This window comes from Saccopteryx bilineata, chromosome 9 (assembly GCF_036850765.1).
Source record: "Saccopteryx bilineata isolate mSacBil1 chromosome 9, mSacBil1_pri_phased_curated, whole genome shotgun sequence".
Taxonomy (NCBI): domain Eukaryota; kingdom Metazoa; phylum Chordata; class Mammalia; order Chiroptera; family Emballonuridae; genus Saccopteryx; species Saccopteryx bilineata.
The window spans coordinates 36,523,912-36,551,282 of record NC_089498.1 but is presented as its reverse complement, the minus strand read 5'-3'; the positions used below and the strand labels follow the sequence as shown (position 1 = coordinate 36,551,282).

Genomic DNA, 27,371 nt, shown 5'->3' with positions numbered 1-27,371 from the left:
AACTGCCTGCTGAGGACAATGGGCCACGACGGGCTCCTCAGCGATGTGGGGGCCCACGTCCTGGTCAGTGTGCACCAGGACGATTCCGGATTCAGGGTCCCCGCTTCCAGAGTCACTGTGGGTTCCTGGCTGGAATTCTCTGCTGGGGGAGGGGCTGGAAAAGAAAGACTCAACCACTTGAGGTCCTGACAGATAATGGTTTGCATTCCTTATCAGCTGTGTGAAATTAATGACAAGGACTTTGTAGCTTGTGTTTTTGGGGACAAAGCCCTAGACACCTCTCTACCTCCCCCCACCGCCTGTGGACTCCAAAGCCCCACCTCATCCCTGAGGGCAGGTCCTGGAAAAACAGGGAGTCCTAATATGTCTTGGTGACTGAAAGTGGTGGCCATAGCCGAGGCCCAGCCGTCCACTGGCTCAACCTGACATTGGCTTCGGCCTGGCTTGGCCTTGGAGTCTTGCGTACAGCAACCAGAAGCAAGAAACAGTTCCCAATAAACCCCAACTTCTTGTACTAGGCGCCTTCACCAACAGACAGATGGGGGTTCCGGAAAGCAGTGAGGAACCACATGGTCCAGGGTTGGGCTGGGGCCGTGGGGTCACGCGAGATCCTGGGGCGGAGGGGGGGGATATGCGCCAGATGTAGAGGATTTTTCAGGGTCCTGGATGGGGCGCAGCGATTCAGCCAAAAGGCCAGGGTCGCTGAAAGTGTGGCAGCTCTGGGATGCAGGACGAGGGAGTTTGTGTGAAACGTTTGTAAGCTTGTATTTCTCCGGCCGAGACGGCGGGGGCCTCCTCCAGCTCAGCTCGCACGGACCGTGACCCTTCCACAGGACCGACGGTCCGGACGCAAGACGGCGGCCACAGCTCGCCACCGGCCCGCCCAGGGCTAGGTTGGAAAAGCAGCCGCGGCGACCGGCGCGGCGTTCCGGCGGTGCCTCCGCGCCCCTCCATGCTCCTGCACGCTCCGAGCGCCGCCGCCGCCACTCCCCCACATACCAGAGGCCGCAGTGCCGTCTCCTTCCTCGCATTCCTGCCCCCACAAAGGAGTCCCTTCGCCCCCGCGCGGCGGCGGGAGGAGGGGGCGCGTCCCGGCGTCTCCGAGCGCACATTCCTCCGCCTCGCGCGGTTCTGAGCGGAGCGCTACGGGCCCGGACCGCGCGTGGTCGGCGGAGCGACCCCAGTCCGGCATCGGCCCCGCCCCGCCCCGCGCCCAGGGGTCCCGGGGCGGGCTCCGAGTTCGGGCGGACGATGCGGCGGCTCGGGCGGAGCGGCGGCGGGAAGCTGAAGCGGAGGTGACGCGCGACAGCCGGCGGGTCGGGCCATGCAGCGCTCCCGGGCGGCCGAGGACGAGGCGGCTCTGCTCCTGGCAGGGCTGGCCCTGCGGGACCTGCAGCCTGGCTGCGACTCTCCGGGCCGGGGTCGGCGGGGGCCGAGGCTCGGGCTGGGAGACGAGGCGGTGCCGGCGCTGGGCCGCCGAGGGAAGGGCCGCGCCAGCGGCCCCGAGGCCGGGACGGACGGACTGAGTCGAGGGAAGAGCGGCGCCGGTGGCCCCCGAGATGAGCGCGCAGCCAGCGGGCAGCCCGCGGGCCAGCCTGGCGGGCTCCGACAGCGGCGGCGTTGGCGGCAGCTGCAGCGCCCGTTCCAGCGGCATCAGCCTGGGCTACGACCAGCGCCACGGCAGTCCGCGCTCAGGCCGCTCGGACCCGCGTCCCGGTCCGGAGCCGCCGTCGTGTGAGCAGCGCCCGCTCCAGCGTGTCCAGTCTCGGCTCCCGCGGCTCGGCCGGCGCTTACCCCGACCTGCTCCTGCCCGGTCCCGGCCCCGGCCCCGCGCCGACTCGCTCCCCCGAGTCTGCCGGGCCGGCCCCCTTCCCTCTGCCTTCGCTCCAGCTGCCCCTGGGCCGAGAGGGCGGCCCGAGCGCGGCGGAGCGGCGGCTGGAGGCGTTGACCCGGGAGCTGGAGCGGGCGCTGGAAGCGCGCACGGCGCGGGATTACTTCGGTGAGCGGTCGGGACGGCCCGGGGTTGCGTCCGGCTCGGTCGAGCACAGCTTGGGTGACTGGGGCTGGGCGTTGTTAGGGGCCGGGATGATAAGGGGAGCCGGTGACATGTTTCGCCGGAAGTGTGTGAGTGTGGACCGCCGGCCTGGCGTCTCAGTCTCCCAGCCAGAAAGGGGCTCTGGAAAGTGAGTTGAAGCTCTTATCTCAACTGGGAGAAAAAGCCATGTAAATAGGCACAACAAGCCATTTCCGACTAATTTCTTCTTAACTCCAGGCAGTTGCTTCTGTTCATCCTACTGGATACTTTGTGACCAGGGTCGGATAAATTGTGTAGGGACCCATCCTCCCGGTGTTTGCCCTCCCGGCAGCAGTGTCGTTTGTAGACAGTAAGCAGGGCGGTGGAGTGGCCGGGTTGCCACCGGACCCCCTCTTACCTGAGTGTTTGGTGATGGTAGCTGTTGGAGGTAGAGTGTGTGAGGGGGGGAGAGTCCACCCTGTAGCAGAGGGGACCAAGCCAGTCTCTGGGCTGTCCTCTCTCTAAGCTTTGCTTTGTATGTGGCATGTTTCCAGAGGGAATCCTGCTGGACAGCATTTGCAAACCTCACCAGTTTCTGAGTTCATTTCCCATTCGGACCCTGGGCCTCACAGAACCCTGTTAGTCCTTTGGACAACAATAGGACTCTTAGGCTTGAGGTTCGACAAGATGCCTGGGGCTTCCTTCCCTCCCTTACTGCTGGGCTGGACAATCCAGGCACCAGACTCTAATTGGGGGTAGGGAGGTGGCTAGTGTTCATTCTGCCAGGGATGTAGGCTGTCCTGGGTTTCCTGCATTCATTTCAGCTAGCAGCTCAGGACCGCCCTGAACTGGATCTGGAGGGAGGAGGTAGCTGTATGTGACAGGTCAGATGGGGGCATTGCAGGCAAAGGGAAGAATGTGGGCAAAGCAGGCCTGGAGCATGTGCTTGTTCCACTCCATTCACTTGGGTTGCAGATCAGGAGGCATCTGGTGGTCAAGGGAGTGTGTGGGCTGCCTTTGGGAGGGTAAGCACATCTGGGAGCTGTAGGGTGAGAATTTGTGGTGTGGCTGCTGGGACCTGGCATGGGAGCGTCTGGGAAAAGACAGTGAGTTAGGAAGCTGTTTCCTCTCTGGACTGTCTTCTGAGGAGAAAGACTTTCTATTGCTTTGTGGACAGAAGGCCATTCATTCACCTGTCCCTACGCTTTGCAGAAGCTGGTGGGGTGTGTTCTGGGGACCTCCGCAGGTACTCATGAGTCTGTGTGGCATGGAGGTGGCTATACCCAGGCAGCTAATGGGAGAAGTGAAGGGGTCCCAGGCACAAGACCATAAGAGCAGTGGGTCCTCCTTTCTAAAGGGAGCTGCCCCTCAGTTCCGGCCCATTGAAGCCACGTGGGAGGGGGAGGTGAGGGATGATATATCTTTTTTTCCCCAAGAGAAGCCAGATTTAGGTAACATTTTTCTGATTTTAAAAATACAGGTAACTGAAAAGTATAAAATTTTGCACAAGGACATTTTTAGGTAGCCTGAGCTCAGCTGATCTGTGATGAACCTGTTTCTCAGGGTGTTTCTTCCTCTCTGGCCCCTTCCTTCGTGGCTCTTGCACCAGCTGACCTCATGGTCCCTCTGTCTCTCCTCACCAAGTTTGGAGTCCCTTGCCTTTAGCCAGCCAACAGCCTCAGGCATCCAGAACCTCTTTAAGTTTGGTGACCTCTCTGCCTTGTCCTCAGCACCCACTCCCAGAGCCACACCCTGTTTTTTCTGCGCTGCTGCCATCTTCAGTTCTGACTGTGGCCTGCATCTCACTATTACCTCTGCCTCCTCCAGTCGCTGTCTGTCCTGCAGAGCCCAGCTCTGTGCCTGTGCTGCAGCTCCCTTTTTCGCTGCGTGCCAGGGGCAGAGCGATGGTCTTCTGGTCTTCTCGGCACCATCCATTGCCCTATGCCTTGGTCAGTTCCCTCTAATTCCCTCAGGAACCTTCCTCTCTCCTCTGGCCCTGCCTTTCCTGCTTTGCTGAGAAAATTGAGGTCAGCAGCTGTCTTCCCAGTGGCTTCCTGTTCCCTTCCCCACAGGCTCTCAAGTCCACGTCATCTGAGGACAAATACCCTCCCATCTCCAACCCCATCTTCACCTTTCCTCTTCCCACCGGTGCTTTTCCTTTGGTTACAAATATGGTCAAGAGTCTTCCCTGCCCTGTGGTGGCACAGTGGATAAACCGTCGACCTGTAACCCTGAGGCTTTCCTAGTCAAGGCACATATGATATGGGGGGAGTTGATGCTTCCTTCTCTTCCTCCCCTTCTCTCTCTCTCTAAAATGAATAAATAAAATCATAAAAAAATCTTAAAAAAAAGGTTTTTCTTATTAAAAATAAAAATCCCCAAAGCTGCATGGCCACGAGGTCTGGATGCCCCTTTCATCTCATCTTTTCAGCTGGGTGTCCGGTTAGCATCGTCTTTGCTCATCCACTCAGATCTCCTCTTACTGGGCTGACCCAGTTCTTGCTCATGACCTTGGTGACTCTCCTGGGTGTTTGCCAGACCTTGTGGGTCTGGACCTCACTGCTACATCTCATGGGTGGAGTTGTCTCTCCTTAAAACTCTCTGCTCTCTGAATTGTTTTCAAAGGTTTATTTTTTATTTATTGTTTTTAGAGAAAGAGGATGGTGGAGAGAGAGAGAGAAACATTGATTTGTTGCTCCACTTATCTGTGCATTTATTGTTTAATTCTTGGATGTCCCCTAACTGAGGATTGAACCCATGGTCTTGGCTATCAGGACGACACTCTGATCAACTGCGTTACTGGCTTGGGTTGCTCCCTGAATTTCTGAGGTACCTCCTGCTTCTGGTTCCTCTTCAGTATATTTTTGTTAAATTGTTGCAGGCATATATTTAGGGAAACATCAAAGAGAACTAAAAAACCTCATGATGCAAGGTCATAGCCCATCATTCTTCCTGTGTCCCTCAGGCAGCTGACCTCTGTTTATTCACTACATAGTTCAATAACTTAGACAAGTGAAAGAAAAGATTGGGTATTCAAAGTAGATGGACAAGAGCTAAGGTTTAGAGTGGGCCATTTCACTTTAGAAAGAAGTCTTGCCTGACCAGGCGGTGGCACAGTGGATAGAGCATTGGATAGGGATGCAGAGGACCCAGGTTCGAGACCCCGAGGTCTCGAGTCAGCTTGAGCGCAGGCTCATCTGTTTTGAGCAAGGCTCACCAGCTTGAGCCCAAGGTCGCTGGCTCGAGCAAGGGGTCACTCAGTCTGCTGTAGCCCCCGGTTGAGGCACATATGAGAAAGCAATCAATGGACAACTAAGGAGACTAAAGAGCTGCAATGAAGAATTGATACTTCTCATCTCTCTCCCTTCCTGTCTGTCTGTCCCCATCTGATTCTCTCTGTCTCTGTCGCAAAAAATAAAAAGAAGTCTTAGAGAAATGTTCACCTGCAACCTGTGTACTCTTATTGATCAATTTCACTCCATTAAATATAATTTCCTAAAATTTTTTTATGAAAGTGAAAAAAAGAAAGAAAAGTCTGGCTACAATATTTGGGATGTGTGATTGGGGGCCAGGCTGTGACACCATGAGGATGTTGAAATGATCGTTGGGATGAGAATTGATGATGGTGAATCAGGTGGTGGGAGTGAGGGAAGGGAATTCAGTCAAGATTAGGGCACAGCCTGACCAGGTGGTGGTGCAGTGTATAGAGCGTCGGACTGGGATGCGGAAGGACCCAGGTTCGAGACCCCGAGGTCGCCAGCTTGAGCGCCGGCTCATCTGGTTTGAGCAAAGAGCTCACCAGCTTGGACCCAAGGTCGCTGGCTCCAGCAGGGGGTTACTCGGTCTGCTGAAGGCCCACGGTCAAGGCACATATGAGAAAGCAATCAATGAACAACTAAGAAGTCGCAGCGCGCAACGAGAAACTGATGATTGATGCTTCTCATCTCTCTCCGTTCCTGTCTGTCTGTCCCTGTCTATCTCTGCCTCTGTAAAAAAAAAAAAAAAAAAAAGATTAGGGTACAGGGGCCGAGATCAGAGTTGCAGGTGGGAGAGAGCCGACCTGGATGTTCCCTGAAACCTGGCCTCTCCAAAGTGCCATTTCTTGAGTAGTAACTTGGAGGAAGAGCAGTTTTATGGAGGACCCTGGACCTCTGTTCTGGACCTGGAGTCGTCTGGAGGCCATCTGGGAGGTGGAGCAGTGAGTGCAGAGAGGGGTCCTGGCTGGGGCAGAGCCCTCTGAGGGGTGTTGAGAGAGTTTGGGACTGCCCAGGGAGACCTTTACATATAGTATGTTTGCCTTCTGCATTCTCGGAACATTTATGTTAGTAATTTCAGTATGGAAAGATTTCATATACAAATCTAGATATCTCACTTTTCTTGAAAAATTAGGACCGTTAGCAATGCTGGGCCTGCGTGTCCATCCAGTAGCCGTTAGCAGAGCCGAGGCATGGCTGTGACTTCTGGTGGCCATGGCTCTCCTCCATTCACCTAGGTCCCCAGCAGCCACCTCTACATTCCTGCCTGGGTTTGCTGGCAAATGAAGCAGTCCTCCTACCCCTGGGAGAACAGGCACGGGTGACCCAAGACAGAGTAGGAGAATACCCACTAGAGCTGGGAAGGGAGAGGAACCAGAAAGCCAGGTGCAGGTCATATCCTGGAAACCAAAGAGGAGAGGGCCCCTTCTAGCAGTACGTGAAGAGGAAGTCATGAGTTTGCACAGTTAGGAGATGACAGTGTAGAACTAATCTTTCTTCCTTGACTGAGGGGAGGAAGAAAATGGGTGGCCGATGGTAAGAGAAAGTCTTTTTAAAGCTGGAAGAGGCTTGACCATGGTTAAATGTCAAGGAGAGAGATCAGGTAGAACGCAGGAGGGAATGGGTGAGGGCAGCGAGTCCTAGAGCAGCCAGAAGATTTTGGATTCAGAGGGCAGGTGGAATATTCTTCAAGTCCTCTGGGGCCAGGGACACTCTGGGTAACTTTGGGAAGGGGACTTCTGCTGTGTGGGCTGGCCACCTGTGGGCTGGGTCTGCAGGAGGGCTGGTCAGGGAGTCTCCTAGGGGTAGTGTCAGGCTTTGCCCTGGCATTGCTGGTGACCTCTCTAGTACCGCCCCTCCTCTGCCTGCTAGGCTCCCCACCCTGTGCTGCAAGGGGTGGCCTCCGAAACCACCCAGTCTTCCTAGAGCAGCTTCGCTTTTTTCTTTAAAATATTTAAAAAATATATTTTTTTGCTTTTGTTTTCTGAGAGAGAGAGACAGAAGCATCAAAGTGTTTCATTTAGTTGTGCACTCACTAGTTGCTTCTCATACGTGTACTGACTAGGGATTGAACCTGTACCTCAGTGCACCATGATAACACTTAATCTACTGAGCCACCTGTCTGGGGCCCCGATCCTTATTTTTAAAACCTCTGCTCAGATCTCACCTGATCACCAGAACCTGCTCTGCCTACCCTACTTAAAAATCACACAGACAGGCCCTGGCCTGTTGGCTCAGCGGTAGAGCGTTGGCCTGGTGTGTGGAGGACCCGGGTTCAATGACCGGCCAGATCACACAGGGGAAGCATCTGCTTCTCTACCCTTTTTCCTTTCCTTCCTCTCTTTCTTTCCCTCACACAGCCAAGGCTCCATTGGAGCAAAGTTGGCCTGGGACCTAGGACGACTCCATGGCATCTGCCTCAGGTGCTAGAATGATTGCAGCCCCAATGGAGCAACACCCCAGATGGGCAGATATCGCCCCATGGTGGCCATGCTGGGTGGATTCAGGTTGGGCGCACGTGGGAGTCTGTCTGACTGCCTCACTGCTTCTAACTTCGGAAAAATACAAAAAAAAAAAAAGTGAGCCTTATGGTTCGGATGAGGACGGTATGACTGGGGAGGGTCAGTGACTGCTCTGCTTGTGTCTGTGTGGTCTTCATTCTTTCTGTCTCATAGCCAGAAGAAAGGATTTTTCTGTAGTCCCAAGAGCAGGCCGTGGGTGACTTTCTAGGTATAAACCGGTCATGGTGATTTTTTTTTTTCTTTTTCTTTTTTCTGAAGCTGGAAACAGGGAGAGACAGTCAGACAGACTCCCGCATGCGCCCGACCGGGATCCACCTGGCACGCCCACCATGGGGCGACGCTCTGCCCACCAGGGGGCGATGCTCTGCCCATCCTGGGCGTTGCCATGTTGTGACCAGAGCCACTCTAGCGCCTGAGGCAGAGGCCACAGAGCCATCCCCAGCGCCCGGGCCATCTTTGCTCCAATGGAGCCTTTGCTGCGGGAGGGGAAGAGAGAGACAGAGGAAAGCCCGGCGGAGGGGTGGAGAAGCAAATGGGTGCTTCTCCTGTGTGCCTTGGCCGGGAATTGAACCTGGGTCCTCCGCACGCTAGGCCAGGGCCCGGTCATAATGATTTTGAGGCGAGGATGACTCTGTACCAGGTGCTCTGCTGAACAGCAACAGCAACTAACCCTAAGTAGTGGGTCCCCGTATCGTCCCCAGGTTAGGCATTAGTGAGTGCGTGATGGAGGCCTAGAGAAGTTCACTTGTCCGAGGTTGGGCTGGTGGGGAGCATTAGGGCTGGGATTTGGATGCACCAGCTGCATATGTATGGTACTAACTGCTCTGTCCTGCCTCTTCTCCCACAGGCATTTGCATCAAGTGTGGGCTTGGTATCTACGGAGCAAGGCAAGCGTGCCAGCAATGGGGAGCCTGTATCATACCGATTGCTTCACCTGTGACTCCTGTGGTAGGTAACCTCTTTCTGGACCCTCTTGCACCATGAACCACCTAGGAAAGAGAGAAAGAGAGAGAGAAACATCGATTTGTTGTTCCACTTATTTATGCATTCATTGGTTGATTCTTGTATGTACCCTGACGGGGTGCAGGGATTGAACCTGCAACCTTGCTGTATCGGGACAACGCTCTAACCAACATAGCTACCTGGCCAGGGCCTTTAATATTTTATTTTATAAAAGTATGATACAGGCACAGTGTTAAGTCAAATCATTTTGAGAAGTTGTTTTTGCAACAGCAGAAAAACACTTATCTTTCCATTATTGTAGGAGTTCCTCACGCATCTTAGATAAAAGTTCTTTGTTGGTTATGTATGATATAATTTTTTTTATTTTTTATTTTTCTGAAGCTGGAAACGGGGAGGCAGTCAGACAGACTCCTGCATGCACCCGACCGGGATCCACCCGGCACGCCCACCAGGGGGCGATGCTCTGCCCATCCGGGGTGTCACTCTGTTGCCCCCAGAGCCACTCTAGCACCTGAGGCAGAGGCCATGGAACCATCCCCAGCGTTCGGGCTATCTTTGCTCCAATGGAGCCTTGGCTGTGGGAGGGGAGGAGAGGTGGAGAAGCAGATGAGCGCTTCTCCTGTGTGCCCTGGCTGGGAATCAAACCTGGGACTTCCGCACTCCAGGCTGACGTTCTACCACTGAGCCAACCGGCCAGGGCCATAAATTTTTTACCTAACCCAATTGTACTTCATTACGCTCTAAATGAAATCTTCTGATGAAAAGAAATTCTTAATAAGGACCAATGAATCTTTGTTTAGAAATGTTGCTTTTAAAGTCCTCTCCAAGAAATCTTTGTAATCTCATGCTTTAGACATCTGGTTTTATTTTGTAAGCATATTAAACATGCCTATACTATATTATGCATCTAATATTTCCAGTATCTGATATTTTCTGAACTCCTGCTATTTACTGTTTCTCCTCTCTCTTGGTCGCGATCCTTGTTTTCTCATATGTTTTGTAATTTTTTATTTTTTATTTTTGGTATTTTCTGAAGTTGGAAATGGGGAGGCAGTCAGATAGACTCTCCCATGTGCCCGACTGGGATCCACCCGGCATGCCCACCAGGGGGCGATGCTCTGCCCATCTGGGGCGTTGCTCTGTTGCAACCAGAGCCATTGTAGCGCCTGAGGCAGATGCCATGCAGCCATCCTCAGGGCCTGGGCCAACTTTGCTCCAATGGAGCCTTGGCTGTGGGAGGGGAAGAGAGAGACAGAGAGGAAGGAGAGGGAGAGGGGCGGAGAAGCAGATGGGCGCCTCTCCTGTGTGTCCTGGCCTGGAATTGAACCCGGGACTCCTGCAAGCCAGGCCGACACTCTACCACTGAGCCAACCAGCCAGGGCCTGTTTTGTAATTTTTGGTTGTGGGACTATGCCTGTGAGAATTCCTTGAGGTCTGTGTTCACTGCATTTCCCCAGGGAATGTTTGAAAACTTTCTGTTAAGGAAAGTTTTAAACTTGAATGGGGGAAAATGTATTTTTTTCTTTTATGAGTATTTCCCCCTTTTTTTCTAAGTGAGAGAAGGGGAGATAGAGAGACAGACTCTTGTGCATGTGCCCAGACTGGGATCCACCCGGCAATCCTGTTGGGGCCCAATGCTCAAATCAACCAAGCTACCCTCAGCACCCGGTGCCGACTCTCGAACCTACTGATCACTGGCTGCAAGAGGGGAAGAAAGAGAGGAAGGGAAGAGCGAGGGGAAGAGAAGCAGATGGTCACTTCTCGTGTGTGTCCTGACTGGGGATTGAACCTGGGACGTCCTCATGCTGGGCTAACACTATCCACTGAACCAGCCGGCCCAGGCGTTATGAGTATTCTTACATACTTAAGGATTTTTATTCATGAAAGATTTTACAATATGGTCATTATTCTTTCTGATACATAAATTGTTTCAAATTTGGCTAGTGGAAGTCCCTTCCAGTTGGCTCCTGTGCCCTTTGACATGTCCCCATCATTCTTTGACCTCTTCTTTTCTCTGGCACAAGTGTTTTACATTTATCTTTGTTTTCAAGAACAATTTTTATATAGTGAAAGGATTTTGGATAAGTGTATATATTTATATAACTCATACCTCTCAAAGTCATAGATTTTTTTTTTTTTTGTATTTTTCTGAAGCTGGAAACGAGGAGAGAAAGTCAGACAGACTCCCGCATGCACCCAACCGGGATCCACCCGGCACGCCCACCAGGGGCGACGCTCTGCCCACCAGGGGGCGATGCTCTGCCCCTCCGGGGCGTCGCTCTGCCGCGACCAGAGCCACTCTAGCGCCTGGGGCAGAGGCCAAGGAGCCATCCCCAGCGCCCGGGCCATCTTTGCTCCAATGGAGCCTTGGCTGCGGGAGGGGAAGAGAGAGACAGAGAGGAAGGAGGGGGGGGTTGAGAAGCAAATGGGCGCTTCTCCTATGTGCCCTGGCCGGGAATCGAACCGAGGTCCCCCACACGCCAGGCCGATGCTCTACTGCTGAGCCAACCGGCCAGGGCTTTTTTTTTTTAGTGAGTGGAGAGGAGGCAGAGACAGACTCCCACATGGGCCCTGACTGGGATCCACCTGTCAAACCCACTAGGGGGTGATGCTCTGCCCATTTGGGGTCGTTGCCGTGTTGCTCCATTGCTCTGCACCCAAGCTGTTTTTTTAGTGCCTGAGGTGGAGACCATGGAGCTGCCCTCAATGCACGAGGCCAACTTACTTGAGCAGGTCGATTCATGGCTGCAGGAGGAGGGGAAAGAGAGACGGAAAGGGTGGTGGAGGGGTGGAGAAGCAGATGGTCGCATCTCCTGTGTGTCTTGACCAGGAATTGAACCTGGGACATCCACATGTCCTGCTGATGCTCTACCACTTGGCCAACCAGCCGGGGCAGATATAGCAAATTTAAAGTTCAGTAAAAACTTCTATCTTGCCCTTTTATAGTTTCCTGTATGCTCCCTCATCATATCCACCTAACCAGTGTTCTGATTTCTACCACATAGATGTGTCCTAGAACTTGATATGTATAGTCATGTAGTATATAGTATTTTGTGATTGATTTTTTTTTTTTTGCTAAGCATGTCTTTTCTGTTGTTCATGTTCTTGCATGAACTAAAGGAATTGTAACTCCTTTTCATTCCTGAGTGGAAGTTTATTGTATGAAGATACTGCAATTTATTTATCCATTTAACTGTTGGTAGATACTAGATTGTGCTGTGAACATCCTTATTTTAATTTCTCTTGGCTGAGTTCCAAGAAGTGGAATTTCTGGGTCATAGGCTAAGTGTATGTTTAACTCCATAAGAAATGCCAAAATGCTTTTTAAAGGGCTTGTACCATTTTATACTTCTACTAGAAATATAAGAGAATTAGGTTGTTCTATATTATTGCCAGAAATTGGCATTGTAGTCTTTTTAATTTTAGCAGTTTTTTTTTTTTTTATAAGTGAGAGGAGGGGAGATAGAATCCTGCATGCACCCAACTAGTATCCATTCAGTAACCCCGTCTGGTCTGAGGCTCTACCTATCTGGGGCCATGCTTGCAACCAAGCAGTTTTTTTTTTTTTTTGTATTTTTCTGAAGTGAGAAGCGAGGAGGCAGAGAGACAGACTCCCGCATGTGCCTGACCAGGATCCATCTGGCAAGTCCACTGGGGGCAATGCTCTGCCTATCTGGGGCGTTGATCTGTTGCAACCAGAGCCATTCTAGTGCCTGAGGTGGAGGCCATGGAACCATCCTCAGTGTTCAGGCCAACTTTGCTCTAATGAAGCCTTGGCTGCAAGAAGAGACGAGAGAGACAGAGAGAAAGGAGAGAGGGAAGGGTAGAGAAGCAGATGGGTGCTTCTCCTGTGTGCTCTGGCTGGGGAATCGAACCCAGGACTTCCACATGTTGGGCAGAGGCTCTATCACTCAGCCTACTGGCCAGGGCCCACAATTTTTTTTTTTTTTGTATTTTTCTGAAGCTGGAAACGGGGAGAGACAGTCAGACAGACTCCCGCATGCACCTGACCGGGATCCACCCGGCTCGCCCACCAGGGGCGACGCTCTGCCCACCAGGGGGTGATGCTCTGCCCCTCCGGGGCGTCGCTCTGCCACAACCAGGGCCACTCTAGCACCTGGGGCAGAGGCCAAGGAGCCATCCCCAGCGCCCGGGCCATCTTTGCTCCAATGGAGCCTTGGCTGCAGGAGGGGAAGAGAGAGACAGAGAGGAAGGAGGGGGGTGGGGGTGGAGAAGCAAATGGGCACTTCTCCTATGTGCCCTGGCCGGGAATCGAACCCGGGTCCCCCGCATGCCAGGCCGACGCTCTACCGCTGAGCCAACCGGCCAGGGCCCACAATTTTTTTTTTTAAGCAAGAGAGAGAGAAGGGGATAGATAGGGACAAACAGGAAGGGAGAGAGAATAGAAGCTTCAACTTACACTTGCGGCATCTTAGTTGTTCATTGATCGCTTTCTTTTATGTGCCTTGACCAGGGGTGGGGGACCTCCAGCTGAGCTAGTGTCCCCTTGCCTGAGCCAGCGACCTTAGGCTTAACACAGAGATTTGAGCTTCAAGCCAGCGATTTTTGGGCTCAAGCCAGTGACCATGGGGTTATATCTGTGATCCTATGTTCAAGCTGGGTGAGCCTGCAGTGAAGGAGGCAACCTTGAGGTTTTGAACCTGGATCCTCAGCGTTCCAGGTCAATGCTTTATCCACTGTGTCTAGTGCCTGTTCAGGTGGACAGAGCTAGTTTTAGCACCTCAGACAGAGGCACAACGGAGCCATCCTCAGTGCACACGGCCACCATGATCCAATCAGTCAAGCCATGGCTGCAGGAGGGGAAGAGAGAGAGAGATAAGGGAGAAAGGGAGGGGAGGACAAGCAGATGGTTGCTTCTCCTATGTGCTCTGGCTGGGAATCGAACCCAGGACCTCCACATACCGAGCTGACGCTCTACCACTGAGCAAACCAGTCAGGGCAATTTTAGCCATTCTAAGGTGTATGATGTAGTTTCTCAGTGCGGTTAAATTGCATTTCCCTGAGGACTAGTGAGGTTGAACATCTTTTTGTCGGCTTCTTGGCTATTTACACATTTTAAAATTTTTTATTTATTGTTTTTAGAGAGAGAGAGGAAGGGGAAGAGAGAGAAACAGAAACAGAGAAACATTGACTTGTTCCATTTATTTATGCATTCATTCGTTGATTATTATATGTGCACTGACCAGGGATTGAATCCACAGCCTTGACATGTCTGGTCAACACTAACCAATTGAGCTACCCAGCGGGGCCAGTGAAGGCCTTTACTTCCTACTGCCCATGCTCGTACACTGCCTGCCTCTTACTCCCCTTTTCCTAAGGGGATAAACATTTATCGTTTTACTTTTCTGTCTCGTGTCAGCTGTGGGTTTTCATGGATGCCCTCAGCAGGTGAAGGAGGTGCCCTCTTGTCTCTGGTTAGGCTCTGTGTCTCTCCTCACTGTCATGGAGATGCCTCTCAAAGCTGTTGGAGCTGATGTTTTGACAAGGACACATCCTTCATATTAGGCTCCTTCACCTGGTGAGTGTTGTCCTTCTGATGTTCATTGAATAAGGAAAGTCATTCTGAAAAGTGCTATCAGTTTAACGGAAATATTTGTGATTAAAAAAATAAATTAGAACATCAGTTTAATTTGCTATGTTAGTTCTTCATATTTTTGCTTTGACAACCTCTTACAATAGTTCTATTGACCACATGTTCTATTTAACCTTTTATTTTTGATCATAGTTTTTTTTTGCCTGACCTGTGGTGAGGCAGTGAATAAAGCGTCAACCTGGAATGCTGGGGTTTTCGGTTCAAAACCCTGGGTTTGCCCAGTCAAGGCACATATAGGAAGCAACTACTATGAGTTGATGCTTCCTGATTCTTCCTCCCCTCCCCTCTCTCTAAAAAACCAATAATAAAATTTTTAAAAATAATAAAAATATCTAAAATTAAAAAAAAATTTAATTGATTTTTAGAGAGGGAGAGAGAGAAAAAGGGGAGAGAAGTGGAAGCACCCCTCCCCCTTTTGCTTCTCTCCACCCCCTCTCCTGCAGCCATGGCTTGGTTGGAGCGAGTTGGCCCTGGATGCTGAGGACGGCTTTGTGGCCTCTGCCTCAGGTGCTAAGAAGAGCTTGGTTGCTGAGCAATGAAGCAATGCCACAGGTGGGCAGAGCCTTGCCCCCTAGTGGGTTTGCCGGGTGGATCCTGATCGGGGCACATGCTAAAGTCTGTCTCTGCCTCCCCTCCTCTCACTGAATTAAAAAAAAAAATTACCATTTGCAACAACATGAACAGATCTAAGGTTATTATGCCGAGGGAAATAAGTCAAGATAGAGAAAGACAAGTACCATATGATTTCACTTATATGTGGAATTTTTTTTTTAATTTTTTTTTTAATTTTTATTTATTTATTCCCTTTAGAGAGGAGAGGGAGAGAGAGAGAGAGAGAGAGGTGAAACAGAGAGAGAGAAGGGGGAAGGAGCTGGAAGCATCAACTCCCATATGTGCCTTGACCAGGCAAGCCCAGGGTTTTGAACCGGCGACCTCAGCATTTCCAGGTCAACGCTTTATCCACTGCGCCACCACAGGTCAGGCTATATGTGGAATATTAAAGAAACAAAATAAAAAATAAAACAGAAACAGGCTCAGAGACAAAAGGACAGACTGATGGATTCCAGGTGGGACGGGGGTTGGGGGTTGAGTGAAAGAGGTGAAAGGATTAAGAAGTACAAATTGGCAGTTACAAAATAGTCACAGGGGCCTGACTGGTGGTAGCATAGTAGATAAGTATCAACCTGTGATGCTAAAGTCCCAGGTTCAAAACTTCAGGGTCACCATCTTGAGCACAGGCTTATCAGCTTGAGTGTGGGGTTGCCGGCTTGAGCAAGGGCTCATCACCATGATCCTATGATTGCTGGTTTGAGCCAAGGGTCAGTGGCTCGGCTGGTGCCCCCCCAGTCAAGGCACATATGAGAAGCAATCGATGAACAACTAAACTGACGCCAACTACAAATTGATTCTTCTTATATCTCTCTCTTCCTGTTTCTCTGTCTCTTTTCTGCTATAAAAAAAGAGGAATGTGAAGTACCGCATAGGGAATACAGTCAATAATATTGTAGTAATTAGGTGTGGTACCAAGTGGGTATTAGAGTTACTGGGGTGACTAGACATATCTAATCACTGAGTTCTATGCCTGACACTAATACAATATTGTATATGAACTGTAATTGAGAAATACATTTAAAAAGTTAATTAGTATCACGATGATAACATTAAAGGGAATAATCCACTTCTCATCTATTGGAGGAGGGTGCTGAAAAAATGGCAGCAGGGGTCCCATCCGTGGTTTCCAGCGGCCCAGGGACACCCTTCTCGACCCTCGTCCTTGCAGGGAGACGACTTCGTGGGAAGGCGTTCTACAATGTGGGCGAGAAGGTATACTGCCAGGAGGACTTCCTGGTGAGTCACAGCTGTGCACTGGCTGGTGCCATGGGTGGGAGCCGGGCACCCCTGATTCGCATGGACATCTGAGGACAGGAGGCAGGTGCTGGCTTGGCAGTGAATGCCCCTTTGTCACGTAACATCCTGGATCCTGTGTCCCTGCCAGTACTCCGGGTTCCAGCAAACGGCTGACAAGTGTAGCGTGTGTGGACACCTCATCATGGAGATGGTGAGAACCTCCCCCAGCCTCCTGGAGCCCCTCTGACATGGGCAAACTCAGGACCCCACCCTTTTCACCTGTTGCAGACCTGCCAAGGGCTCAGAGCCAGAGCCTATTCCGGGGGCGGTGTTGAGCCTTCCACCTGCACTGACCCTTCAGTGCCTCCCACCCCCAGATCCTCCAGGCCCTTGGGAAGTCCTATCACCCAGGCTGCTTCCGGTGCTCTGTGTGCAATGGGTGCCTGGATGGGGTGCCCTTCACTGTGGACATGGAGAACAACATCTACTGTGTCAGAGATTATCACACGTGAGTAGCTGGCATAGGGAGCAGGTGTGACTTCTGCCCTGCTTGGAAGTATTTTCCTGGCCTGCCTGTCTGTACTCTCCGTTCTTGGCCTTTTCACTTCCAGTCTTCCCTTTTTTGTACTCAGTGGTGGGGTCAAGGCACAGATCTCTGCCTTGAGCCCTCTCTCTTGGGTGGTCAGTCCCCAGCCATCTCTTTCCTCTCCCTCCCCTTCTTTGCCTGCATGCTTCCCTTTTTCTAGTGGTGGGGACGCTCCTCGCTGCCCTACTAGCATCTCTTCCTCTATTCCCTGGGTCGGGCCAGGCCAGGCCAGGCCAGGCCTCTTCTGCCTAGGATGGGGGATTTGGGTCTCTGCAGAGTCTTTTCCTGCCTCTCAGGTATCCATGTGAGCAGCCAATCCATTCTCCCTTACTGTGACTGCATTGCATGGGGTTGGTAACTGCCCTAGGTCCCTGGTACTCAGTGTGCAGCCAGGTTTCGCAGGGGTCTCAGCTAGAGGGTGGCCCAAACCTGCACTTTAGGGGGAAAGGAACTTGCAGGAAGCATGAGGGAGAGGGCCAAGTGGAACTGGAAGCTATCTGGAGGAGGTGATGGAATGGAGGTGAGTGAATTAGGAAGCTAGATAAAAGGCCATTGCCAAGAAGGCATGGCAGAAGTTGCTCCCACCCCAATATGTCTACATAAGTAGAGGGGGTCTGACATCTAGGCCATATCATGGGGCTACTGTGGGTGGGTCTGCCCTGCGCCCTTGGTCTCTGGTCACTCAGCTGGTCACTTCTGGTTTCCTTTCCTTCTTCAGGGTTTTTGCACCAAAATGTGCCTCCTGTGCTCGTCCTATCCTTCCTGCACAGGTAGGAACCACTCACCAGGAGATGACCAGGTGCCTGGCCCAGCCTGGCCCCTGCTTGGTCCTACCCAGGTCAGCCCTGGCTGTTGGGGCCCGCGTGGGAGGGATGAGCAGATGCTCCTCCTCCATGTCCCTCGGGACATGTGTGTGGTTTACCTGCATGAGTTAGAGGGAAATGGTGGCCCCTTCTCTTTGGCCACCCTCCGCTCCATTGCCCATCGATGGAAGGAGAACTGCTCCCTGGCTCTGTTACCTCTGTAGGCAGAGGTCACGGGGGACAGATGAGCTGAGGGCCAGTCTCTGCAGAGACATCCTTGGGTGTGCGGCTCTCTCAGGTGCTTTGTCTTCCACTCATGCTTGTTCTGTCCCATGCTGGGCAAGCAGGACTGGCAGTGATCTCCTGACTCCAAAGAACAGAAAAGAACATGTCCCTGCACATTTACACCCATGTAATGGCTCTCATGGACACGTGGGCATGCTTCTGGCTGCAGCCGTAGGCGGGTGCCCAGGCACACGCACATCCATTCGTGCATGTACTGAGGCCCATTATACCCTATGGAAACCCTGATGTGGGTGTTCACATGGCAGGAGTGCCCGTCCACCATGACAAGAGCACATGGTGTAGGTGTGTCCCCACGCACAATTCACGTCACATCCTAGCTTGCTTATTGTGTGTGAACTCCGTCTCTTTTTTCAGGGCTGTGAAACAACCATCCGTGTGGTGTCCATGGACAGAGACTACCATGTGGAATGTTATCACTGTGAGGTGAGCTTGGCTCTCCCAGAAGGCTAGAGGCTGACCTTCACACGGGTCTCCGTCTTTCTGGGTGTTCTGTAAGCTCATCTCCTCTTTTATGGTTTCTTAACCATTCTACCTGTTCTCCTGACTTCAGCCCTGTGCCCAAGATATGCTATCAGCCTTTGTCCTATTCAGTCAAATAGTTATTGAGGGCTTACAGTGTGTGGGGTGTTGTGGATCACATAGAATATGGTCCTTGCTCCCTTGGGAGAGACAAGTGTTGGGGCACTATCTACACATGTCATCATTGCTAGCAAAGGGGTGTTCAGAGAGCATAAGAGGCCTTGGAAAAATAAGGGAAGGTTTTCTGGAGGAGGCAATACCCAAGCTAAGATTTAGAGGATGAAGAAGAGTTAGCCAAGGAGGCAGTGAGAAGGGCTTTTCAGGCAATCGAAGCAGAATGTGCTCAGATGTAAAGAGTGTGGTTATTTATTTATTTATTTTTAAAATTAATTTTAATGGGGTGACATTGATAAATCAGGGTACATATGTTCAGAGAAAACACCTCTAGATTATTTTGACATTAGATTATGCTGCATTCCCATCACCCAAAGTCCAATTGTCTTTCATCACCTTCTAACTGGTTTTCTTTGTGCCCCTCCCCTTCCCCAACCCTCTCTCTCTCCTTCCCCCCACCCCGTAACCCCCACACTCTTGTCCATGTCTCTGAGTCTCATTTTTATGCCTACCTTCCAGTGTCCCTGTTTCCTCACAGCAGAGGCATGTAAGTCTGGCAGGCTTTAGCTCAATGACCTTCCTTTCCACCATTGAAGCACTTAATAACATTCTATTTAGTTTCCAAGTGTTTGAGTATTTTTCAATTTTTCTGTTGTGGTTGATTTCTAGTTTCATGCCATTGTGATCAGAGAATGTGCTCGATATGATTTCAATCTTCTTAAATTTGTTGAGACCACTTTTGTGCCCTAACATGTGTTCTATCCTAGAGAATGTACCATGAGCACTTGAAATGAGTGTATATTCTGCTGCTTTAGGGTGAAAGGTTCTGAAGATATCTATATAGTAAATCAAGTTGATCTAGTATGTCCTTTAAGTCTGCTGTTTCTTTGTTAATTTTCTTACTTGAGGATCTATCTAGTGATGTTAGTGGGGTATTAAAATCCCCTACTATTATAGTATTGCTGTTGATCTCGCCCTTTAAATCCATCAAAGTCTGCTTTATATATTTAGGTGATCCTATATTAGGTCCTGTTGGATTGCTCCCTTTATCATTATGTAGTGACCTTCTTTATCTCTTACTATAGCCTTTGTTTTAAAGTCCATTTTGTTTGATATAAGTATTGCTACCCCAGCTTTTTTTTCATTTCCATTTGCATGAAATATTTTTTCCATCCTTTTATCTTCAGTCTATGTGCATCTTTTGGCTTAAGGTGTGTCTCTTGTAGACAGCATATGTATGGGTCCTGTTTTCTTTTTTTTTTTTTTTTTTTTTTTTACAGAGACAGAGAGAGTCAGAGAGAGGGATAGACAGACAGGAACAGAGAGAGATGAGAAGCATCAATCATCAGTTTTTTGTTGCTACACCTTAGTTGTTCAGTGATTGCTTTCCCATATGTGCCTTGACCGTGGGCCCTCAGCTGACTGAATAACCCCTTGCTTGAGCCAGCGACCTTGGGCTTAAGCTGGTGAGCTTTTTGCTCAAGCCAGATGAGCCCGCACACAAGCTGGCGACCTCGGGGTCTCGAACCTGGGTTTTCCTCATCCCAGTCCGACGCTCTATCCACTGCGCCACCGCCTGGTCAGGCGGGTCCTGTTTTCTTATCCATGCAGCTACCCTATGTCTTTTGATCGGATCATTTAATCCATTTACATTTAAGGTTATTATTGATATGTAATTTTTATTGCCATTTTATTCTTTAAAACTGTATTCCTCTTTTGCTATATTCGTTTTCTCCTTTGATCTGTTTACAACAGGCCCCTTAGCATTTCTTGCAGCCTTGGTTTGGTTGTAGTGAATTTCTTGAATTTTTTTTTTTGTCTGGAAAGCTTTTTATTTCTTCTTCAATTTTAAACGATAGCCTTGCTGGATAAAGTAGTCTTGGTTGTAGGTTCTTGTTCTGCATTCTTTTGAATATTTCTTGCCATTCCCTTCTGGCCTCAAGTGTTTCTGTTGAGAAGTCAGAAGTCATCCTTATGGGGGCTCCTTTGTAGGTGATTGTTTTTTTTTCTCTAGCAGCTTTTAATATTTTCTCTTTTTCACTTAGCTTTGGTATTTTAATTATGATGTGTCTTGGTGTAGATTTCTTTGGGTTTCTCTTTAATGAAGTTCTCTGTGCTTCTTGAACTTTTGAGATGTTTTCCTGCCTCAATTGAGGGAAGTTTTTAGCTATGATATGTTTGAACAAAGTCTCTATCTCTTGTTCTTTCTCTTCTTCTTCAGGAACCCCTATGATGCGGATGTTATTTCTTTTCATGTTGTCACAGAGTTCTCTTACAGACTTTTTGAGTCTCTTTTCTTTTTTCTGCTCTGCTTCCGTGTCTTTTTTTTATCTTGTCCTCTAACTCGCTGATTTGATCCTCAGCTCTATCCATCCTGTTTCTAATTCCTTTCATTGTGGTCTTCATTTCTGATATTGTATTTGTCATCTCGGACTGATTCTTTTTTAATATTTCAGTATCCTTTTTTTTTTTTTTTTTTTTTTATTTTATTTATTTTTTTTTTCATTTTTCTGAAGCTGGAAACAGGGAGAGACAGTCAGACAGACTCCCGCATGTGCCCGACCGGGATCCACCCGGCACGCCCACCAGGGGCGACGCTCTGCCCACCAGGGGGCGATGCTCTGCCCATCCTGGGTGTCGCCATGTTGCGACCAGAGCCACTCTAGCGCCTGGGGCAGAGGCCACAGAGCCATCCCCAGCGCCCGGGCCATCTTTGCTCCAATGGAGCCTCGGCTGCGGGAGGGGAAGAGAGAGACAGAGAGGAAAGCGCGGCGGAGGGGTGGAGAAGCAAATGGGCGCTTCTCCTGTGTGCCCTGGCCGGGAATCGAACCCGGGTCCTCCGCACGCTAGGCCGATGCTCTACCGCTGAGCCACCGGCCAGGGCCTCAGTATCCTTTTTTATACTTGCTATTTATTTAGGTGTTCATAATGACCATCTATTGTTGTTCTAATATCTTTGAGCATCCTAACAATTGTTATTTTAAACTCTGCATCTGATAATTTGGGTATATCTGACTCATTCAGGTCCTTTTCTGGGGATTTCTCTTGATTCATTTGTGTTGCATTTCTCTGCCTTTTCATTTTGTCTGTGTAAAAGAAGGTTTTGTCCACTGGAGTCCACTGGTGTGTGGCCTATGTGTTCCCTAGGTGTGGTCTGCCTACAGGCCCGCCACCCGCTCTGCTGTTGATGCCTAGGGAATTTGGGTATGGGCGTTGCTGGTGCCTGCCCACTGGGGCTGTTGCTGTGGTTTCCACCTCTCCTTCATGGGATTGGCTGTGCTCACGTGCTCGGGTGTAAAAGCCTTGGTGGCTTTGGCCTTTGCCCAGCCCCCGCGGATGGCATTATGCTCAGCCCTGAGGGCAGGGGTGAGCACCTTTGCTCAGCTGCGGGTCTTTGCCTGACTCTGGGCTTTCGCCCCACCCCTGAAGGAGGAGCCCGCTCGTGGGATGGCTGCAAGCCTTGGCTCCACAGGCCGGGTGAGACTGCATGCCCACGCTCAGTAGCGGGACTCTGCCTGTTCTGGGCTTTTGGCTTCACCCCCACAGGAGGAGCCGGCTCCCAAAACAGGCCACAAGCCTAGGTTCCGTGGGTGGGGCAAGGCTGTGCTCCTGCGCCCTTGCTCAAGGGCGGGTCTCCGCCCTTTCTGGGGCTCCTGCCCTTCCCCCGCAGCTGGGCTTGACCACTTTTGCACGTCCCCTCCTCCCCAATAGGGCAATACTGAGCTCACACCTGGGCCTCAGTGGTGGCCAGCTGGCTTTCGCCCTTGCTGAAAGAACCACGCTTTTTGGCCTGACCAGGTGGTGGCGCAGTGAATAGAGCATCGGACTGGGATGCGGAAGGACCCAAGTTCGAGACTCCGAGGTTGCCAGCTTGAGTGCGGGCTCATCTGGCTTGAGCCAAAAAAAGCTCACCAGCTTGGACCCAAGGTTGCTGGCTCGAGCAAGGGGTTACTCAGTCTGCTGAAGGCCCGTGGTCAAGGCACATATGAGAAAGCAATCAATGAACAACTAAGGAGTCCCAATGAAAACTGATGATTGATGATTCTCATCTCTCTCCATTCTTGTCTGTCTGTCCCTATCTATCCTTCTTTCTGACTCTTTCTCTGTCCCTGTAAAAAAAAAAAAAAAAAAAAAGAACCACGCTTTTGTGTCCTGCTGCCGCCCGCCCCCCAGCAAGCCCTCAGCCGTGTGGGTGGGGATGCTGCAGCTCAGACACTAACACTCACTACTGTAGTCCCGAAAGCTCCCTCCTTCTAAGCGATTCTGCTCTGAGTGCCATGGGAGAGCTTGTTTGGCTGGTGTCTTGCTTCCCTTTGCTGGTATTGCTGTTTCCGGGGGAAATATTCACTTCAGATTTGGGGAGTGACTCAGCTCAGGGGTTACAGTGGCTGTCCCTCAAAGTGTTTCTCCCTATGCCTCCTAGATTACACTCTCTTACTGCTACTCCAGTTTTCTCCTCTCTCCCCATCCCCCAAGCCCCGGGTGAGTGGTTGTGAGAGAGGTGTTCTGCGCGGTCCCTTTAAGAAGAATCCTGGGTCTGAGAAATCAGTCTCTTTCTCACAAACAGTATCCTGTCTTGTTTCCAGCTAAATATGGTCCATACGCCTCTTCTAGGCTCTGGGGCTGCAAGCTTGGGCTTTGTTCCTGGGACTTGGGTCCCTCCCCTCTCTGTTAAACTCACTTCCCACCACGCGAGTCTCTCCCAACTGCAGTTCACTTCGGGGAGCTGGGCAGCCCTTCTGCGTTTCTGCTTTTCCTACCAGTCTCAGTGTGGCTTCTTCAGTGTTCCTTGGTTGAAGAGTCCTCTTAGTTTAGTCCAAAGTTGGTTTTTCCAGATGATGGTTCTTAAAATTAGTTTGTAATCCACTTTGGTTCTGGGAGGTGGAAGTTGGTACATCTGCCTACTCCATCGCCATCTTGTCTTCAATAGTGTGTTCTGTGTCACTGGAGAAGTTGGCAGGAGCTGGGGACAAAAGGCCGCATGAGTGAAGGAGTGTGGATTTATCCTGAGGGCAGTAGAGAATAATCAAAAAGGGTTCCATGATGTCATTTGGACTTCAGAAAGGGCTTTCAGCACCATGCAGAGAATGAATGGAGTAGAGGGACAGGGGCTGGCTTTCTGTGAGGAGGCTAGTGGAGTCAGGGAAGTACATTGAGGTGAGTGATGGTCAGGTAGTAAAAAGGACCAGATTTGGTCAGTCACTGGGTGTGGGAGTTTGGGGGTTGGGAGGTGTTCATTAGGACCCCAGGAGAGAGTAAGGGCAAGAGGGGGAGGGGGTAAGATGCTCTTATTTTTGGCAGCTGGAGACACCAGGATGGAGATGTCCAGGCGGCAGCTGGATGTGCTAGAGTTCAAAGACTAACTATAGGTAGAGGAATTTGGGAGCCATTGGCATATGTAGACCTTTCTTCTTTGAATCTCAACCCTGTGGTTTCTAGATACCTTGGCTTCCCCATGTTCTCTGTTCAAGGAGACCAGTGGGTCCTCTATGGGCATCCTGGAAAACCTGTATTGATAGTAACATGGAGCAATTGTAGGGCTCATCTCATTGGGTTCTCTTCTCTCAGAGATCACTGACCTGCCTTGCAGTTGTCCAGGGTCTGAGAATCCATTGTATCATATATTTTGCTTGGTTCTTATTGTTAAAGGTAGGCTGGGAATTGCAGTCCTTGCTACTGTTTTGACCAAAAGCAGGAGCCCCATCCTGGGCCTGTGGATGGCTGGTACAGCCAGGGAACTGGGCTGAGGATGGCCCAAAGAGCAGCAACATTTGGGGGACACACGGAGGCAAAGCAGCTGCAGCAGGAGGCCGAGAACGAGTGAATGAGGTGGTTGGAGAGAAACTTAGAAGAGCAGTTGGGTTTCGGGGCCCAGGGAAGAGCAGGAGGGAGTGTGAGTGAGAAATCTTCACTCATCAAGGGTCTGTTTGGAACCAGCTTACCCTGGTGGGGCAAGTGGCCCAGTGGGAACAGGAATCCTGCTGGGGGAACAGGGAAGGAGGATCATGGCCCGCAGAGGGGCTACAATTCCCCCTCCAGTTAACAGGCCATCCTATTCGGCTGTCCTAGAGACTGGTGTCCCCTTGGGGTCACTAAGCACAGTCCCTAGAGAAAGGTTGATCAGGGAAGTCCAGGAGCAAGCCAGGCTGTGGATGGTTCCACCCCCAAAGCCTCAGGACCGTGGGCAGGAACTAGAGTTTCTAGGCCCCCCTCTTTCTCCCTCCTCTGTGCGTGGTAGTTAGTAGCAGGCCCCAGTCAGGGGTCTGTGGCGGGACAGGGAGGACACTTAAGACATGAGTGGCTTGGGACAGGAGGCTCCATCCCAGCAGCCTAGCTCTTATACTTCTGTGGGGCAGGGCAGGGGTTTGTTTCAGGGTCTTTGGCTAACAAGTGTTAGAGTTTCCAGGCAGGAGTTCAGCCCTGGATGCAGTCAGTGTGACCAACATGGCATTCCTGGGTGGGAGGCAAAAGGAAGGAAAAGATCTCATTGGTCTTGCCCGGTGTCCCACTGTCTTTGACAGCACCCCCTCTGTGGCTGTGCCTCACACTGCCTGCCAGTTTTCTACAGAGGTCGTATTCCAATCACATGACTTCTTAAACAAAAAATTAGCCTACACAGTATACCGCAGTGGTAAAATGGTAAGATGAGGGGCAAAGTAGAACTCCTTGTTCAATTAGTGTCTCCAGTTCTTCTCTTCCATTATCTCTCTCTCTCTCTCTCTTTTTTTAACAGAGACAGAGTGTGTGTGTGTGTGTGTGTGAGAGAGAGAGAGAGAGAGAGAGAGAGATAGGGACAGACAGATAGGAACAGAGAAAGATGAGACGCATCAATCATCAGGTTTTCATTGTGACACTTTAGTTCATTGATTGCTTTCTCATATGTGCCTTGACCGTGGGCCTTCAGCAGACCGAGTGACTCCTTGCTCGAGCCAGCGACCTTGGGGCCAAGGTGGTGAGCTTTGCTCAAACCAGATGAGCCTGCGTTCAAGCTGGCGACCTCGGGGTCTTGAACCTGGGTCCTCTGCATCCCAGTCTGACGCTCTATCCACTGCACCACTGCCTGGTCAGGCTCTTCCATTATCTCTCAAGGTCTCTGGGGTCAGGTATTTGACACCTGTCCTTCTCAAGATCATCAGTGGCCCCACATGGTGGGATCAGGAGACACTCACTTGTTCTTTCCTCAGCTCTCAGCAGCTTTCCACACACAGACTAGTTCCCTTGACTTGTCACTGGGCCCTTAGGACAAAGCGGTTTTGGTTTTCCTCACTTTTACTTTCCTCTCAAGTCCTGGCTCAGACTTTTTCTTACCATTGGAGCCTCCATAGCTAAGGTGCTTGCCTGCCCTCTTTTCTAATTTTCTGTGCTCCCTGGGAGATGTACTCTGCTTTAAGAAGTTCCTATTATTTTATCTGAGCCGCATTTACCATCTAGCTCTCTCCCAGATTCTACGCTCTGTCCTCCCACCTCCTTCCTCTGAGAAGCACCCCGTTTTGTGTCCCACACTGGGTTCCCAATCCCTTCACCCCCCGCCCCCCAATTTAAAGCCACAGAGAGTCCTCTGGAGGTCAGACACAGCCCCACACCCTTACCCTGAGTTGCTCAGTATATTACCCCGCCTACTCACTCTGTGTTTGGGGTTTTTGTTCTTCCCTAGGACTGCGGGCTTCAGCTGAGCGGGGAGGATGGGCGACGCTGCTTCCCGCTGGAGGGCCATCTGCTGTGCCGCCGCTGCCACCTGCGGCGCCTCGGGACGGGCCCACTTCCCTCACCTGCTGTGCATGTCACTGAGCTCTGAGCAGGGGCAGAGCCGACCCTGAGGCGCTGTGTGTGTGTGTGTGAGAGAGAGAGAGAGAGAGAGAGAGAAAGAGAGAGAGAGAGAGCGTGTGAGCAGGATGGGTGACCCAGCTCAGTGCCAGAGCTTTGTTTCAGGGTAGCCCGGCTGCCCCGCCTCCGGGCCCCCCCCCCCCACAATTGCGACCAAGCTGCTGTCCGAGGGGCCGGCCCCTCCGCGAAGCTACTTCTATTTATTCACCGTCTGTGCCTCCTCCAGCCACTTCCTTCCTTCCAGCTCTGCCCAGGTCCCCTGCCCTATCATGGCCTCTGTTCTGAGACTCCTGCGCCCCTTAGGCACAGGCTCCTGGACTCAGTGGGGGTGCAGGTAGGAGAGCAGAGGAATACACGGGCAGAGCCGGTTTCCTGCTCAAAAGGGGCCAGGAACCCTTTCCCAGAGTTCTCCGTGCTGAGTGCGGACTGGCCGATGGTGGTTGGCTTATGGGTGTGCATGTTTCTATGTTTCATAAGCGTCTTGTTCAGAGGTGTGTGCCGTGTTTGGGTGGGGTCACAGGAGGGTGTGGGGCCTGCAAAGGAGCCCTTCCTTTGACCATTATGGTCACTGGGATTTGGCCACATGGATTCCAGTGGGTGTTTTAAGCCACAGTCCTGATGTGCCCCCCTCCCCCACCTTTCCACCTCGGGAAAAGACCCTTACACGGAATTTCAGCCACAGGCCTGGGTCAAGAGACTGTAAGGGGCTCCCTGCACTGTGGCGGGAGAACACATTGCAGTAAGCACTGTCTCCGGCTCCAGGACTCACGCGTACGATTTGACTTAAATTAAGTTTTTCCTTTGAGAATATTTTCTTTAAAAGAATATAGTGTTCCTTTAAAAATTGGCTCACAGTTGTTATTTTTAGGAAAGTTAAATTCACAACTGTCCAATGTATATCATTTTCAGGTGGTAAAAGTGTTGTAGTTGAACTATTTTTGTATAAATGCCTCTAAAATGCCAATATATGTCTCTGCCTTTCAGACTTCAGAATATGTGGGGTT

The 27,371-nt window shown here is 51.0% G+C and overlaps 1 protein-coding gene across 1 annotated transcript; it reads left to right on the top strand.

The window, feature by feature from the left end:
• The first annotated feature begins 601 nt into the window (after window positions 1-601).
• WTIP (WT1 interacting protein) lies at window positions 602-27,027 on the top strand. The gene is given in 11 exon segments (XM_066243687.1): window positions 602-1,542; window positions 1,544-1,733; window positions 1,735-1,999; window positions 8,638-8,688; window positions 8,691-8,738; window positions 16,148-16,215; window positions 16,364-16,426; window positions 16,593-16,723; window positions 17,520-17,571; window positions 18,265-18,333; window positions 26,198-27,027. Coding segments are annotated over 11 exon segments (1,296 nt in total). The 5' UTR covers window positions 602-1,324; the 3' UTR covers window positions 26,339-27,027.
• The last annotated feature ends 344 nt before the right edge of the window (window positions 27,028-27,371 follow it).